General features: G+C 39.5%; 2 protein-coding genes across 5 annotated transcripts; both read left to right on the top strand.

Annotated features, from left to right (window-relative positions):
* Positions 1 to 726: 726 nt before the first annotated feature.
* On the top strand, positions 727 to 12,261 carry LOC113035189 (protein FAM161A). 3 transcript variants are annotated; one of them, XM_026190542.2, is made up of 7 exons: positions 727 to 2,325; positions 5,444 to 5,571; positions 6,886 to 6,982; positions 7,078 to 7,269; positions 7,813 to 8,084; positions 9,478 to 9,627; positions 11,233 to 12,261. In XM_026190542.2, exons 4-7 carry the CDS (start codon positions 7,162 to 7,164, stop codon positions 12,119 to 12,121), a joined length of 1,419 nt encoding a protein of 472 aa, XP_026046327.1. In that variant the 5' UTR covers positions 727 to 2,325; positions 5,444 to 5,571; positions 6,886 to 6,982; positions 7,078 to 7,161; the 3' UTR covers positions 12,122 to 12,261. The 3 variants fall into 3 exon arrangements, with proteins under 3 accessions (XP_026046327.1, XP_080143739.1, XP_080143738.1); XM_080287613.1 differs by lacking the exon at positions 6,886 to 6,982; XM_080287612.1 differs by lacking the exons at positions 727 to 2,325; positions 5,444 to 5,571 and having other exon boundaries at positions 6,819 to 6,982.
* A 150-nt stretch (positions 12,262 to 12,411) lies between these two features.
* On the top strand, positions 12,412 to 18,077 carry LOC145419569 (uncharacterized). 2 transcript variants are annotated; one of them, XM_080287615.1, is made up of 7 exons: positions 12,412 to 13,353; positions 14,056 to 14,183; positions 14,515 to 14,637; positions 14,752 to 14,779; positions 14,879 to 14,902; positions 15,886 to 15,964; positions 17,277 to 18,077. In XM_080287615.1, exons 1-7 carry the CDS (start codon positions 13,326 to 13,328, stop codon positions 17,287 to 17,289), a joined length of 423 nt encoding a protein of 140 aa, XP_080143741.1. In that variant the 5' UTR covers positions 12,412 to 13,325; the 3' UTR covers positions 17,290 to 18,077. The 2 variants fall into 2 exon arrangements, with proteins under 2 accessions (XP_080143741.1, XP_080143740.1); XM_080287614.1 differs by having other exon boundaries at positions 15,886 to 18,077.
* Positions 18,078 to 18,475: the final 398 nt, after the last annotated feature.

Below are 18,475 nucleotides of genomic sequence, written 5' to 3' on the forward strand. Positions count from 1 at the left end.
ACTCACCTCTCTTATGTCTTCTCTTCTTTATGAGTTCAGTCACAAAGAAAAGAAAGCGTTAACTGTGTAAAAACATGGGTACAAATGGGGGTGGAGGGTTATAAGATTAAAAAAAATGCTGGTGTTGACAAAAAAATAATCCAACATTTGCTAAAACCTTACACTAGCTATATTCATTTTACTAAAGTTTATTCTTTAGTGTGTTCTTGCAGACAAATTTGTGAAATTATGACAAAGAATCTTTTTTCAAAGAAGTCATAATGTGGTTAAACCTTTGCATCATTTCAGAAGTGCTACAAAATGTAATCCTGGGAGAACTGCCTGATGTCAGGTGTTTCAGTAAACCATGCAGAGTAGGATTGTGGCACAGCCACTCTGCTCTGTGTGACGGAGGAGAGAGCCAAGCTTGTGATGACTGTTTACTCAGCCCCACTCTGAGTGAACACTGCCACTATTCATCCCATGCCAGCACTGGAAAAATCAGACACACACATACATATACACACATATACAGCAGGCGTACAAAAATGCTCCATTATGTGAGAAATCTGTGAATTTTCACAACTTTGTTACAGGAAAAACAGAAACTTATTTAAGTAATAAGGTGTAATATGGTTTTTTGCTAGTTCTGAATGCTTTAATGGACTAACTTCGCTCTTACACATCTGCTTAGGTCAGGTGAGCAGCAGCTTTTGGTGCTGGCATCTCATTGGAGATTTCAGGTTATCTCCAATTTAAAGCCCATCTTTCCTGGATGATATTAATCACACCTATTAATCTTCAGCGCTCTTTATTCTTTTTCTTTTTTAATGTTGTAACTTGTGTCTGACGTTGTGCAGCACACCGGTCAGTGTTTGTCATGCCAAAATCTGGTACACAAATAAACAGTCTTGACTCACCTTCCTCTCTCACACAAAGGACAGTTTGTACCTTGAGAGCATTCACAGGAAAACTCGTGGTACACCTTTGAGGGCAAACTTTTCCAAGAACTCCGCGAGGGAACAAAAAACAAAATGTAAGACTAGTAAGCACAATGTGAGGGTAAAATAATAATAAAAATAATGGAAAAAAAAGAAAAAAAGAAAATGGAAAAGTGGCAGTAAAAATACCAAATCACCACAAATATGTTCTGTATTTCAGTTCAAAAACATGTTTTTGTTTTAGTAAAAACGGCTCAGTTATAAAACGTCATTTCATGTCACGTGTACGACTATGGAAACAAAAGTAAAAAGTGCAACACTGCCACCTCGTGGACAAATGACATCAGTGCAGCTTCTTTGTCTTTGTCTCTCACAGACTTTGATGTAAGGCACAGGTGTCGAACTCTAGGCGTCGAGGGCTGGTGTCCTGCAGGTTTTAGATGTGTCCTTGATCCAACACAGCTGATTTAAAAGGCCAAATTACCTCCTCAACATGTCTTGAAGTTCTCCAGAGGCTGGTAATGAACTACTCATTTGATTCAGGTGTGTTGACCCAGGGTGATATCTAAAACCTGCCGGACACCGGCCCTCGAGGCCTGGAGTTCGGCACTTGTGATGTAAAGTTTCCTTTGCTTCTAAAATATTTACACTCAGTCCACTTTGTTAGGTACGTTCGTTCAACTCATTTCTAATGAGACACATGGTGGAAACTCCCCCTAATGGTGAAGAAAGGGGATTTAAGAGACTTTGAAGTAGTGTGAATAATCTGAAAAATAGAACATACCCAGTGAGCAGCAGAAAATGGCTTGTAGATGTCAGATGTCAGATTGTTGGCTACATTGTTTCAATAGGAAGGCAATAGTAACGCAAATAACCACCAAGAAGATTGTTGATTTATGTATCTTTGCATTTTTGAAATTTTGTGTTTCAGGTGTTGTATGTTTGATTTCTTACAGGCTTTGGAAATACACTGTGCATTTCTATATACATATACCCACCATTTGTAATATAATAACTGAAATAACACAAATAACACAAATTTATATGAAGAAATGAACAGATAAACTGTCACAATATGATGAGATGATGAGATGATGATGAGATAGCCTTTATTTGTCAGTTGCGGGTCTTTTGCCCACAACCGAGATGACAGACCTTGCCGACTGTACATACAATACAAACATCACATTGGGGAGACAGGTCAGGCCAGGTAGCGAGGAAAAAAAAAACATTGAAATGTGCAACACAAAAGGATAATACAGGAATGCACAGGTATTAACACACCATAACACAATAAACACAGACAGCAACATGGGAAAGAGTTCCAGTGTGTACATCTGATCTGGGACCGCTACAATCTTTCGACTGCGCCTCCAGCTGACCCGATGTCCACATCATGGGGGAGGTAAGCATTGGAGGTGGCGTTGGATCTGGGGTAGGGAGGGTGATGCGTCAGTGAGTGCTTATCAGTATCAGTATATGTATGTGTGTGCGTGTCCATAGTTCAGCTGGACACGCACACATATGGAAAGAATGAGGTGGGCCCAAATGCAGACAACGGAGAGATGGAGGTAAAAGTTTAACAAAAAGCGAGCCTTTATTCTTGGCTGCACAAAATACTACAAAACAAAAGGCAAGGGTGACTGAGATAACTAACAAAAACCTAAACTGGGATAAATTAAAAATTACAGACTACTTGAAAACTAGGAACCTGGAAACACGTGAGGAACAAAGAAAAACACACACAACATATACACAGAGGGTAACAAGGGAATACGCAACAGGAGGGAGACACAGCTGAACCTAATATGACATGACGAAACAAAGGGGAAGCAAAAGTCAAAACAGTAAAGTAAAACAGACTGTCGAAGTAAAACAGGAACCAAGAGTCATTCACAAAGATACAGACTTGACACTGATATGAGGAACAGAGGGAGCAGAAACAGATGAATAAACATGAAGACAGAATGAAACCTACACTGGAGACATGACACACTAAACATGGGAGGCACAGGAACAAAACCTAAGAACTACAAATCACTGTATATAACCATTAACTAACTAAAATGAAGCATATTAATAATAAAAAAACCAAAACAAAACACGGAGCCACTAGACTCTGGGCCATGACATAAACTCTGATAAAGAGGAGACTAGATTTTAGAGGTAATCCTGGAAAAGCAGGTGCAACAGCACATTCAGATCACAAGTCTGATTGCACGAGCTGGCTGCAGGTTCCCTCAACCTTATAAACCTTTATAAGGGTGGGGAAACAGGCAGTTGGATGAGTGACGAAACGTATCTCCCACTGAAAACGCTGCGTCCAGATGAACAGAATCAACCTTTTGGGGGCAACGGAATAATGAAATACAATATTCAGTGTGTGATGAAATAAAAGCATGTGTACTTATCAGAGGCAGTATATATTTAAGATGGGAAAAGTTCCACAGATGATTAAAAAAAAAGACTGCTTATCAAAACTGAATGCCTGCTCAAAAGTTACAGCCTGATTTTTCACATTTGGGAGAACTGAAGATGAAGATGCTCAATTAGCGTGGGAACCAAACTCTCAGATCGAGACCCAAACAATCCAGAGCTGATCCAGCGATGCCCACCCAAGATACCATGATCAATGGTGTCAAAAGCAGCAGAAAGAGCCAACAGTACATGACCAGAATAATCATTTGACATTTAATAACTCTCTATGCTGGCCATTTGTGGTCACTTCACTTTCTTTTCTTTGATCATTTTTGCTGTGTTAATGCATATGGAATGAAACTTCCCAAGGGTCTCAATTTGTTTTCAGATTTTTAAATTTTTTAACCTCAGCTCCTTAAATATATCAGTAATATACTCTATACATCCAGTTGTTCCTCTTGGCCACTTTTGGCCAATTGAAACCGTTTAAATGCCTTTGCCCTGTGGAAACCACTTCACAGGAGTGGGAATCTTCTATTCTTGTTGTCTTCTTGTTGTCTTCCAACAAGTACATTGTACAAACAAACTGGTGTTTTAATGCTTAAAAATATAAAAAATTTATGACTATTTTACATTTAAGAAAAGAACTGATGTTAGTTAAAAACATCATACAGAAAAAATAGAAAGAAAACTTCAAAACAATAAAAATTACAGACCTAATCTGTTGGTGGACACTTTTGGCCATGAACAGGCTGAAAGGATAGTGATTTTAAACAAACAAACGCAGGGTTTAAAAAATAATGATAATAATTTAAAAAAATATTTTTTGGTAAAGTGCTTCTGGAAAGTTATCTAAGAAATTATGAGCAAATAGGACCTTTGTAATTTGGCTGGCACCTATGTTTTATCCCACCATATTATTGAAGAGCTGTCTTGGATGACTGATATTGAGTCACGATGGAGGGAGTAAGATAGATGACTAAGAATCTGGAGCTTTGTGCATTTCCACAAACTCTTCACTTTCTGGTAGCTTAGCTTGAAGCTGTGAATGCTGTTGTTCAGAAAAACGAGTGAGAGAGAGTAGTAAATTTGTTCACCTTTAGTAATCTTCAGTAAGTACTTTAGTAATCTGCTGTTCAAATGAAGAGATATTTTCTTATATTACATTTGATACTCTGTGCTCACCCATTAGCACATGACGCTATCATGTCCCAACAGCAACAGGAGCTGAAAAATGTAAAATCCTTACGAAGCACTTCAGTGAGGGATCCAAATAGCTGCTATAGTCACTGGATCTCACTCCAACATAGAGCACATTTAGGATGGATGTGCAGCTGATAGGTCTGCAGGAACTGTGTGATGTCATTATGGACCAAAATCTCAGATGACTGCTTCCAGCACCTTCTTAAATCTATGCCATGAAGAATTGAGGAAGTTCTAAACGTAAAAGGATCCAACTTGGTACTACCAAGGTTAACACTTAATTAAGTGGCCAGTGAAATGCAAGAAATGCAACATCATAGTGCCCAGTTTCCTAATAATTCCCACCAAATAGTGAATCTAATATTTTCCATGACAAAATGAGAGATTCGTTTAAAAAACACAAAAACTAATTGCCAAACTCATAACCCCAAAGTTTTACTTTAAACTCAGCTTAGCAAAAAACCAGATCTAAATTGAGTCTTCATGCACTTTGTTACAAGCAGCCTGTTGCAAAAAACACCCACAATTTGTTCACATTTCTTTAGTTGGCAAAAGAAGAAGTGGGTGTTCTTAAGATAGAGAATCAAAAGAAAGCCTCATGTGATGTGGCATATGGAGTTGATTTGTATGCCAGATTACACAAAAACTGCACTGAAAGTCAAAGGCAACAAATGTTGTGGAAAGAAAGAAATTATGTTTTTCTTTGTTAAAACACTGGAAACTGTTTCTCTAAAGAGAGTGTGTGTAGGGCGAGGAAGGAGAGTTTGCTGATTTTAAGACATGATAAGAAAAAAAACAGGTTGGAAACAATTGCCCTAAACTGTCTATTAAATATAGACTTTCACGACATGACTATCATCATGTGATTTTCATCACATCTCTGCTCCGTCTGTGGTTCTTAGGTAAACAAACAGAGGAAGAAATGGAAAGAGACAGGCGACAGATGGGGAGAGTTTTTGTAGCACGAGGTGAAGTCCTGTAACGACAGCGCTGAGAAACCTGAGTAAACGGATTACCACAGTTGGCTGCGGTAGGTGTCCTTCCCCTCCAGCTTCACCTGTCAAATCCTGAAAGTCTGAACCGAATCAAAGTCAACCTTCACCTTACTTGTCCCAAACCAGTAGATATTAGACTCTGAGTTTCTGTATGTGGTATTTGAGGTGAAAATAATTTTTCTCAGATTCACTAACCAAGATTAATTCCACATTTTCTGTGCTAGACCTCTCCATGGTCTCATCCACAAGCTGCCACAGGATAATAAAGGAGTTCATAGTTTACACCCTTTGAATCATTATGGAGTATTAGTCACATTTCAAGCTGTGTTAACTTTTGTATCTCTGAATAATAGTCTATGCTTTGCTGCACTGTAGATAAGCAACAGTTAACAGCAAGGAACTGGTTTTTCCTGTAGGGGTGAGATGCTTTATATTTAACGTGAGATGAACTGTAGCTAAAGAAATATGATACTCAACCTTAGCCTTCATGCCTCATGTGAGGGGTAAGTTGATCCACCTGACACACTCAAAAAAACCGATTCTTTGTCCTCAATAAACACGAAGCACTAATTTTGAGTAGAATGCTACTGAGATAGATAAAATCAAATGTTTATTTAGCCAGATAATGACAGCCAGATTCATTCACTGAATTCCACCTTCAGACCAACTGTATAATCTGTAGTATAAAGACAGTCTAGGGCCTAGACTGCCTAGACAGGATACTGCCTAGACTCTAGGCAGTATCCTGTCACGGACGATAATTAGCCAGGACAACTCATGAAACATCTGCTTGCATGTTGTTGAAATCAGCTGTGTACATTCACAAAGAGCATCAAACCTATTCTGTATTTAAAATATTAAAAATAATATTCATTGTTATGGTGCAATATGAATTTTAGGATCACATATTTGTCTAAGCTTCTCTCTAAACTTTATGCTCATTTTACTCCACAGCCACTAGTTTGGGAAAAGAAAGTGCTTCTGACAAACAAGAGCAACGTTTTTACCAAAGTTGTGACGTAAATGCGATAAACAGGCAACAAACAAAGCTGATTTATAGATTAGTGGAGAAAATAGAAAGAAATATATCTACTCCAAAAATAAAACTAAATGCTTTTGTAATTATGACAACAGTATTTACTGTGTGATACTGTAGGTACATCCCAACCCCAGTCACCAGTAAATATATATAATAATATAATAATATATATATATATATATATATATATATATATATATATATACAGCTGATCATCAACAATTCAACAAGTCTGCTCCTGCAGACTTGTTGCACACTACAACAGATGGAGCACTTGTGCTGTATTTAAGAAAGCTAATCTGTAAATCAGATTGGGAGCGTCCACATCAATCGGACTACGATGAATCATGTGTTCAAGTGAAAAGCCACTGGACCATCTGGCCATGAAGCCGTGATTCCTCCTGATGGTAAGAACATAAGGCTCTCAGTCTGTGTTCGTCTGTTAGAACGAGGCGGTAACAATGTGTTAATCTTCCTACTCGAAGTAAAACTATTTTCCTAGGAGGTCAGTGTGCTGAGTGAGGTGACAGAGGACGTGCAGAAGGTTTGCTTCTGGCTGTGACTTTGGGATAAAATAAGGAAAAGGATGGCAGCTATGTACCGATCACCCTCTCTGGGAAACAAAGAATTAGTGGCTCTGTACGGAGGGGAAAGAGATCATTATTTTGACAAGGATGAGGACTGTATCAGTGAGGTAAGGAAGCTAAAGGTTTAAAGATAATAAAGTCTGTTTAAATCTGTTTTCAATATGTGTATGTATATGTACATTCAAAGTTAGATAGAATTATGAATTACGAAGTTGTGCACTTAGTTGTGCACTTATGTGAACAGAAGGAAATCCCCTGACTAGTTCCCACATCCTTCCTCAACGTTGCACTGAAAATCTTTTATTTGAGGCATTGCATGCAGAGCATAAAACATTAGTATAAAATACACTACTTCAGCGGTTTCACAGCTAGATGAAAGAAGTCTGAGTGCCACAGACAGTTGCTATTGTTTCTGATAACAACTACATAAGGTGTCTAAAAATGAAAAATGGAAATACCCTTATGAAGTTAATTTTTTATGCACACTCTAACCCCATGAATGCAAGATCTTTGCAGTTCAGCCACAGGTAGAAGCCAATATAGAAAAGGTTGAAAAAATAATGTGCAATCACTCAAAGCACTCAAAGTAAATCTATTGCACTGAATTCATTCGCAATGTTTCATAATCTTGGCAACTTCTAACCTGTCAGGAATGTGACCTGGACTCGGAGTGCAGTGAGGAAGGAAAAGACGGGAGAGGCATTCGCAGCTCTCTGTCACTGGAAATCGTTGGTCTGCAGAGGGAGCAGCATGTTTACTTCTCCAACCAGGAGTACTACAGGAGGCTGGAGGAGCTGAAGAGCAATCACCTGAGGAACATGGCTGAGTTGGAGAGGATGTACATCAGCCAAGGCAAGGAAAGGCATGGAGGGGGCGATAACGCATGTCTGGGAAGAAACAAAGAGGCCAGGCAGCTCCTCAGGTTGGATACGCTCTATGACTCACACTTAAACCTTGACATAATAGAGAAATGGAAACATAAAGACCCCAATAACTATTGCTTAAATAATTGTATGGTTTAGTTTTTTTTTTATAAAGTCAACAGCCATCAGGTGTTAAATCAAATCTGCCTTATATTAGATTAGATTAGATTAGATTAGATTAGATTAGATGAAACTTTATCAATTCCTTGGATGGTTTCCTCCGGAAAATTCAGTTTCCAGTAGCACAGCACCGACAGAAGTTGCATGTTACAGATACAATAAGGGGAATGAGAGTAAGGATATAAGCATAAATACACCATATACACACATGTATAAATACAGAATATACAACATGGATAAATAGGATTGCACATTTGAGGGACAGCACAGTTCCCTGTGGTGCTCCTGTGCTGCTGACCACAGTATCAGACGTGATGTCCTTCAGCCTGACGTACGGTAGTCGGAGATCCAAGCAATCAGGCAGGGGTCCACCTGCATCCTGTTTAGTTTCTCCAGGAGCAGACAGGATTGCATTGAAGGCACTGGAAAATTCAAGAAACAGGATCCTGACCGTGCCTTTTCCCTTGTCCAGGTGTGATTGGGCTCTGTGTAGGATGTCATCCTCCATCCCAACATCCCTCTTGTAAGCGAACTGTAGTGGGTCCTGGGCCACTACAGTAAGAACAAAGATGAGTGCCTAGCGTGCTCTCATTTACATGTTGTTTCCAAAAGAATTCGATAACTATTCAAAAGCAACATTTATTACAAAACAACAACAATAATAATATCTCTGAAGGATGATACAGACATTATTCAAATAATTAAGGCTTAGTGGACTAAATCAGAAGCTCACACACGTAATCCGTTTTCTCATTTTTCCTGTTTCGTGTTGAGTCAGGAACCTTTTGAAAGGAAATTCAAACAGAATTTTGACGCAGTAGCAAGAACTCTGTTTCCAAACTTTAAATGTCAAAAGTCACACATTTTTGAACTGTGACCTTTAAAGTGAAAAAAAAAAATTCCCTTAAAGGATGTTTAATGGATAGGAAATTGTTTGTTTTTCTTACTGGGAGTTGTGCTTTGTGTTGTGCTACAAATATTTAATAATGTAAGAGCTTTATTTTTTAGAGAATATGTGAAAAATTGGAATTTATTTAATTCTCAGGAGTGGGACCACATGCCCAAACACTGCCTTCCTGTCCTTGCATTTGCTCACCTGTAACCTGTTTGCTTTTGTTTCTTACACCCCATCACCGTTATTTCTCTTCCCAAATGCTGCCACTGACCCACCACTTTACTTCTCATTCTTCTGAAATCTTCACTGACAGTTTACAAGTGTTTGGCATATACATTCATTGTTAATTTGACTGAGAATGTTAATGTCTGACCTAGTGGCCCTGCCAGGAGACTCCAGAGGATCAACTCCCAGGAGGAGCTGGACTTCCAGGAGTCATCAAGTGGCTCGGACCAGTCGGAGCTCTGTGGAGAGGACAGCATTGGGGAGCTGGACTGGACTCCCAGCCAGGAGCAAATTTTTGAGAGGTTGGTAATGAAGTATTAATTCACAGCACTGCTGAGTCTTCATTGGATACTGGAAGAGAGTGGAAAAAGATACAGGGAAACTCTGAGCATCATGTGTAATTCTTAGCTTTAGGGCCAGTCAATGCTATTAGTTCCTTCATCCCCTAGGAACTGCCTGTATACTCTTGTCACATTAGGCTGGGCATTGTTGGGCTCGACTGTGCTGAGCAGTGAGCACAGGGCCCAAAAGAGGACATCATGCCCTAAATATACAGTCACATTGTGCATATATGTTTGGGGGTTGGAGGGTAGGGGTACAGCATAGAGGAGTAGCTATGAGTTCCAGAGTCTGATGGCATTGGGAGTGAACCTGTTGCAGAATCTGACTGTCCTAGACCTGATGCTGCAATATACCTCTTGCCAGAGGGGAGCAAGGATGGGGTGATGGGCGCGGACGGAGTCTTTGATGATGTTACAGGTTCTGCTGAGACAGCGTCTGTGCACGACATCCTGGATAGATGGAAGAAATGTCCCAATGATCTTCTCAGCAGTCCTCACCACTCTCTACAACGATTTCTTCACTGTGGGGAATGACTGGGCTGTTCCAAATGAGCTGTTGAATGCGGTGGAAAGATTCGACACATTCACAGGGCTTCATCTCACCATCACTACCAGGGAATCACAGACTAAGCTCTAACGAGGGACCATGGGACACAGCACATACAGTTTGAGAGAGATGAGGGAACTGGCCACCAGTGGGAATACAGCTGATACTAATCACAGACAAATGAGACAAGGAAAGCAAAACAGTTTTCCCTTAAGCTACCAAAATAGAAGAGGAAGTAACAGAACACTGGAACTGAATCACAGGCTTGACTTTGAGACAGAAAGGTAAAGAAACAAAGAGAGACAGACCAAGACATGAGAACTGACAGGGACAGGAGATAAAAATGGAGGCATGATTGACACTGAGACCCAGACAAAGATACTCAAGCTACACACAGACAGAAGACAAAACAGAGACAAGACTTGGATGGACCGGACACAGAAAGGAATTATCATCTGAAGAGAAACCAAAAACTGGAAGGCAAGATGACAAATGCAGAAGCGCCAATAATACAATACACAGGACACAAAATAGACAGGCTTGACCACAATTACCATCACAAATCCAAAAGAATACACCGTGAATACATAAAAGTCAAAACCCTGGGTCAATGACTCGGAGACCATGATACTAGTGCACCTGTTGTTAATTTCATTAAAGCCAAATCACATAAAACCTGCTGCTTATGTGACCAAATCACAGAGGTTTAATTGAGTTGATGCTATACACTAATTAAAAAATATTCATACAAATAAAAGAATAAAGAGGGAAAGAAAAACCCACAAACAATAAAAAAGCACAAGGAAATTTAAAATAGTCATAATCATAATAAATTTACATATGGGCTTAAGCATTAGAGATAGTTTGTGCTATCTGATCTGATCTGAGTGATCTCAGATATTTGTGTTCTCACTTATATCCTCACCATGCAACATCTACACAAGTTCAGTGGTTAAATCAACATATTACTGATGAACAGATCTCACTATCACATTTTATTCTCCTGTATTTTCCCTCAGAGACGTGCTGCTGAGCCCAGAGAGGATGACGAGCCAGAACCGGTTTCGCTTCCAGCCCAATACCTCCTGTCCGAAACCGCAGGCAAGAGTGTCCGATCAAGCTGGTGCCAGAATTCTGCCCAACTCCAAAGTCACTGTTCCCAAACCTTTCCAGATGATGCTAAGAGAAGAGGAGAGGAAGAAGCACAAAGTGCGCACACGTTCAGAGATTGAGCTGGAGAACACGCTGCTGAGGCAGGAGTTGGAAGAGCTCCGAGAATGCCAGAAAAAGTTCCGGGCGTCACCTGCTCCGGCACACATACACCTGCCTCTCTATGAAATTATCAGCCGTCGCAATAGTCAACGGTCAAACCAAAGCAGAAGCAACACCAACAATAACAGGAACATGGATGCTACAAGCACCCAGACCTCTACTGCACTCTCACCACAGCCTTTTCAGTTTTTGGAGAGAGAAAGGAGGAAGAAGGAGGCCAGGATTGTGGCAGAGCTTGGAAAGTTTGGTGAGAGAATTGAGCGACATAACTTCAAGGCAAAGCCAATGCCCACATCTATTTATGGCACCAGACACAGAGAGGGCACCATGACTACAAGCCATGATCCCTACACTCAAATCTTCTACAAAATGGAAAGAGAAGCTAATGAGAGCCAAAGTGATCAAAGCTCAGACCTGGAGCTTGATATGCACCAATCCGACTCCTCTCTCGACTCCTGCAGGTCCCAAAGAAGTCCTTCTTCCAAGCCAATGAAGAAGCAAATACAGCTGTCCATTGAGATGGTGAAGGAGAGAGAGACCCCTATCACTGACCCCAGCGGCTGCAACATCTGCTTGTCTCAACAGCTGGGTGGCCCAGAGCTTCTGCTCAGTAACAAAGGTGTTCTCAGTGTGTGACAAAGTGTTTAAAACTCACAGCAAAAAGGGAGACGAGGAGCAGTTACATCTACACTGTTTTTGAGTTAGTTTTACAATGCAGGCAAGTCAACATGGTTTCTAGTTGCTCTTGATCAAACAATAAAACACGGTTAAAGAAATGCATGTGCAAGGATGTGTTGTTTTTGTTTCTGTTTTTGTGGAATATTTTGCAATCAAAAATACATTGATTGTTTTCTGTCATAATTTATTGTTTGTTTCAGGTTGTTTCATTTTTTTCAGTTTATATATTTAGAACCACCACAGTCGCATCAAGGCACTTTTTATTGTAAGGTAAAGACTTTAACAGTAATACAGAGAAAACCCCACAATCAAATTCCCCCTCTGAGTCCTCCTTTAAGCAAACACTGGTGACAATGGGAAGGAAAAACTCCCACTTAACTTTTGCATTTGCTGTAACCAGTTAGGTGTGATGGAGACAGGACAAAAGACACAGTGTGAAAAAGAGCCAGAGATTAATAATGACTAATTATTCAATGAAAAGTGTATTAATACACAGTCAGTGAAAAAGGTAAGTGAAGAAGAAACATGCAGCACATCATGGGAAAGCTCTAGTAGCCTAGGACTATCGCAGTATATCTAGGCAGGAGTCAAAAATCCCCTGATCCAGCCACAACTATAAGCTTTCTCAACAAGGAAAGCTTTGAACCTGGTCTAATAGCACGCTGCCTCCTGATCCTGAATCAAAACTGGGAGCTTTTGATTCAGGATCAATTTTCGCCACTCACTAACTTCGGCTATTTTTCCCATCTCTGTGTTTATGAACTGTTCGGTAAAATGTTGCTCAAACAGGTTAAAACTAATCATGTACCCGTTTCTGCAAGTTCAGGGAACAAAATACCGGTCTGGGCACATATTCAACCAATGACTGACCATTCTCAGTGAAATGCCGTAAATAGCGGGGTGTTGGTATGTGTACCACAATCGCGTTGGTGCCAGATGATCACACCGCTCACGGAAGTCACTCCTCCACGCGCGTAGCCAGCTGCAGCTGAGAAGAGGGCGTGTAGCCCATTACAGTGCTGCAAGACGTCTTTAGAGATAAAAGCTTAGGTGTCAGTCACAGCACAGGAGACGAAAGGGCTGGACGCCTGTGAAACGTTAAGCCTTTTAAGCGGAATCCTGAAAATAACCAACGCTGGAGTTCATCGGAATTCTCAGGATTATGGAAACTCTGCGCATTCTGAGTCTGGGTAAGTGCACTTTATTTAAGCCTTTACTGAATAACTGAAGTCAAATAGCTAAAGTGTTTTTGCATTCGCTTGCAGGGGTGATTTGCATCAATATGATCTAACTTTAGCCTCCTGTAGTCTTAGTTGTTCGCCACAAAGCAGGTGTTATCAATAAAGCGCGGTTTGCGCTTCTGTTTGGAGAGTGGTGATTTCTTAAGACATTTAAGCTCGTGTTTATTTGAGGGGGACGAGGAGGTTTGTCCAGTCACCAAGTTAGACTTGAAGTCAGTAAATGCACGTGGCGCCCCCCCCGCCTCCCCACGCACTTTGCTGGCTATCTGAGTTTGTCAAACTCAGTCTCTCACTCAGCGCAGTCGATCTCCATCCTCCGCCCACTCGACTGCTGGAGCAGAGTGTGTTGTCTTTCCTCCTTGCTTCTTCATTGTACCGTGTGTTTGTGCCACTCCCTTCTTTTTCTGGACAGATATTAAACTTGACCTTGCAGTAGCATAACAGATCCGACCACTGCTGACATTAAAGAGAAACAAAGTTATAAGTTATAAATATGTTATTTTTGACAAACTATCCCATTACATTTTTTTCCAAGTTATCTGCCCCATCAATGTTTAAACAAATACTGGCTACATTGCTTTTAAACACAATACACGACTTTGCATTTTGGCACCCAATGTCAAATCATGTTTCTGGTCTCTTTCCCCCCAGCTGTGTTCGTGAATCTTTGCTATCCACAGGAGGTCCCATGTAATGTCAGTCATAGCCCTCAAGGGATCATTTATAGAGTCCCAGAGTTCCAGGCACAGGCGTGTGACTATCACTGGGATAATGCAAGCGTAAGTTCAACACCTGCTTAGTTTGGGAAGGAAATTTTATTTCCTGATGTATCCTGTGCCTCTGTGTTTTGTTTTTTTTTTGTTTGTTTTTTAAGCATAAATCTATTATATACAGGTGTTTCTCATGACAGATAAAGCAGAAAAAAGTGCTAAAAAGAATGAATTTAATGTTTGATTGTCTGATCGGCACATGGCCATGTGGCTTTATATGATTAATGAGATTGTTATGATAGCTCCAGAGCCACTATTTTAACCCTGTTACGACTGTGACAAACCCTCTTACTGAATGAATTTGTAAAACTGCTCTGATTTTCTCATCTGTTGCCTTCAGGGTCATGTCCTCGCAAACCAGAAGGGTAAAATGGATAAACTGGTACTGAAAAGCAGTAACAGGAGTATTATGATTACCAGCTGTTTGAGCCACCTCAACTATACTCGGGACTGCATCTCTGAGGTGTTACACTCGTCACCTTTTAACTGCACACCGAGTAACACATGATAATTTAAAGCAGAGAGACATAATTAATGACATTAATTTAATTAATGTAATTTCATCTGCCTATCTTAGGGAATACAGCGCAGAGCAAGTTGTGACAGTGAGTATCTGCTTGCTTTATTTTTAAAGGATATTTGATGATACGCTTTTTTCCACTGAGGTAATTATAGATAATGTTTTTGATTTCTTCTTTTTACAGCTGACTGCAGTACTCCTGGAGGAGGTAGGAAACAGCAAAGCAGGAAATTATACTGATGTTAAGTTTTTATTATATTAGACAATTAAATCTTAATAATAAATTTTCTATGTAAAATTAGAAATGAATGACCTCTTCAAACAGGTATGGAAAGTTGAGATTCTCATCTCAAAAAAGAGATGAGCATCTGAGTCATAAAAACTGAATGGCAGTAAAGGAAGTCTAAAAGGGTTGTTGTCACACGCCTCCACTTCCTGTTGATGAATGAGCTGCTGAGGAAGTAGGTTTTTCAGTTTTCATTCATAAACAAGTAATCACTGTGTGATATTTAAAAATGTTAAATCACACTTGACCCAGTGCAAGAATTTAAATAGAATTCTGCTGCACTCAGTGCAAATTAGTATCTGGGACGTCAAGTCACTCATCAGCTCAGTTATGTAAATAAACTGCAATATCAATCTGTGGATTGATAATATATAATTTCACAGTGAGTCAATTATTGTTGATATTGTCACGCAGTGTTGTCGGGTGTTCATACAGAGAGGAAGTTTGGAACCTTATGGCTAATCATTGTTGAAATGTGAGTTAGTGTAAAGAAAAAAACTGATTTGCTTCTGAGACGTCTGAAAATAGAAGTTTTGATGTTGCAAAAATATTATAGTTTTGTAGTACATATCACAGCTAGTCCAGAACTAGTTCATGAACATATAATGATGCTAAAAGGGAACTGTACAAAACTGTGTAAGTTACTAACATGCAGCAGCTTGATAGACTGTTGTCATCCAATAGATGAATGCCTGGATGGATGAAAAATCACTTATAGCTCAAAAGTGGCATCAGTCATGTCACAGACAACCCAACAAGAATATTTTCTAAATGACTGGAAGTCTAATTCATGAGGGATACGCAGCTGCCTGTCAGTTTAAATAATGCAAAAATTGTACTTTGGAGATCTCAGGCAAAGTAAAATGTTCAGCAGACTAATTGTCAAACTCTCTTTGCTCTTGTAGGGATACCTCAACATTACTGGTATATGATTACCAGTTTCTCCATCACGGCACTGCTGGTTCTACTGGTCTGCATTTGCAGGTATTTCAAGTCAAGTCAAGTCAATTCAAGTCGGCTTTATTGTCACTTCAACCATCAGCTTCAATGCTGAACTCAAAAGTAACAAACTTCAAAATACAAAGAATAAACTCAGGCAGGCAGACAGAACACACAGCATGAATGAGGGTCGATCGTGACACAGACAAAGGAAAACACAGGGCTTAAATACACAGAGGGGGCCATCAGGGAATGGGAAACACCCAACCAGTCACTGGTTGGGTGTGAAGGGAGGAAGAGAGAACAAAAGAGATGCTGTGGAGGGGAGCCCGAGATTATTAATAGTTAATAATTGCAGAGAGGTGTATTAACACATAGTGAGTAAAAAAAGGTTACCAAAGAAGAAACACCTGTGCATCTAGGGAATCCCCCAGCAGCTTAGACCTATTGCAGTGACACTACTGGGAAGATTCAGGCTCGCCTTATCCAGCCCTAACTATAAGCTTTATCAAAATGGAAAGTTTTTTTTGCCTACTCCTAAAAGTAGAGCGAGCGTCTCTGTCTCCCAAATCCAAACTGGGAGCTGGTTCCACAGAAGAGGAAAACTGAAGGCTCTCCCTCCCATTCTACTTTTAAATACTCTAGTAACAACAAGCAAGCCTGCAGTCTGAGAGCGAAGTGCTCTAATGGGGTGATACGGTACTATGAGGTCATTAAGATAAGATTGGGCCTGATTATTGAAGCTTTTGCATGTGAGGAGCAGGATTTTAAAATTAGATTCTGGATTGAAGAGAAGCCAACATATAAGAAATCTGCTCTCTCCTAATCCCTGTCAGTACTCGCAGAGTTTTGGATCAACTGAAGGCTTTTCAGGGAGTTTGAAGAACATCCTGATAATAATGAATTACAGCAGTCCAGCCTGGAAATAGTACATGCATGGACAGGTTTTTCAGTATCACTCTGACACAGGTTGTTTCTAATTTTGGAGATATTATGCAAATGGTAGAAAACAGTTCTACTGTTCATATGTTTAATTTGTGCTCCGTAGGACACATCTTGGTCAAAAAGATTCCTCACAGTGTTACTGGAGGCCAAGTTAATGCCATCCAGAATGAAGCATCTGGTTAAATACAGTATTTGTAGGATTTAGTATGTTCTGATATTCATAAGATCAGAACAATATCCATCCCTCCCTGTGACAGGCATTTGGTCCTTTCAGACACTGAGGCATGTGTCTGATTTCCCTTATATATCAATAGCAATTTGTTCTTCCAACCAAGCACAGTCAGTGTTTAATTAGTTTCAGTCTTTGCATTCACATTCACAGTCACCAGTGTCATGTAATTATTTGGTTCAGAGTGGAGTCCTGAGGTTGTGGAAACCTCAAACCAAAAGCCAGCAGCAACATAGCAGCTTAACCTGGTCCGGTCAAAAAACCAGCGTCTCTTTTCAAAGTTGAAGCTGTCAGAAATGTTTGTGCCATAATGAAGCACGAGAACTTTCACTTCCTACTGCCTATAGCATTACAAAAACCCCTTTTGTGTAGATTTTAAACTTTAATCTTTTTGTTAACCCTGTGTTGAACCATGTCTTTGTTAAACATGCATAGCATTAAGAAAAATATTTCTATCTACAAATATGAATTAAAATAATTTATATACTTTTTTAATACATACAAAGTTCTCTCCAGTAGCTTTCCAACAGTAGAGTGAAACTGATCTTTTTGCATTTAAGTCTGAGATCAACACACACAGCAGAGTGACTTGATGCTATTTATAAACAAAGTGCATTTATATATATATATATGTGTGTGTGTGTGTGTGTGTGTGTGTACATATATATATGTTTATATATATTTCTAAAGATATGTTAACATCACAGTAAAATTGCAGTGAAATGAAACTATAAAACATTAATACCACTCTAGTGTTGGCACTTGTTTCTGGAGAAACCTTTGTTTAAATGTAAATCATACCGTACCTGGTGTACAGTACTAGTACTTCTGTTTTATTAAAGATAAGCTATATAAACATGTTTTATACAAACTATGACTGAATCTGTTAATCCTGCCTGCTTCATTACAGTTGTATGTTTAACGTCACTGTATCTTAATTTTGCCTTTTCAATGTATTTTCTTATTAAAACAGTAACATTTATATCTAAAGAGACTTCTGTTTTCTTTTTTACAGCAAAACCTATGTGTGCTCTGTTATCTCATGATTTTAACAAATGGAGAGAAAAAAATGAGATGGTAAGATAGGGTATTTTGTAAGGTGAAGAATCTTGTGATAGGAAGTGAGTCATAGAGATCTTTGTGTCTATGATGGGAAGAATCGCTGTACTGCTTTGAGGGCAGGGATTTTTTTTCTCACTCTTCAAAAATTACCACCAGCTGTAGCACAAAGGTTTCACTGCTTTCATATCTTTCTACACACACCGTTACTGGACATGCTGGGAGCTGTTTTACAAAAAACCCCCCACAACCTTAAATGAAAATTGCACCTATTTTATACAGTGTTGCTCACTTAAGTTTAAACTTAAAAGTTATGTTATTTT

Source organism: Astatotilapia calliptera, chromosome 13 (assembly GCF_964374335.1).
Source record: "Astatotilapia calliptera chromosome 13, fAstCal68.1, whole genome shotgun sequence".
NCBI lineage: Eukaryota > Metazoa > Chordata > Actinopteri > Cichliformes > Cichlidae > Astatotilapia > Astatotilapia calliptera.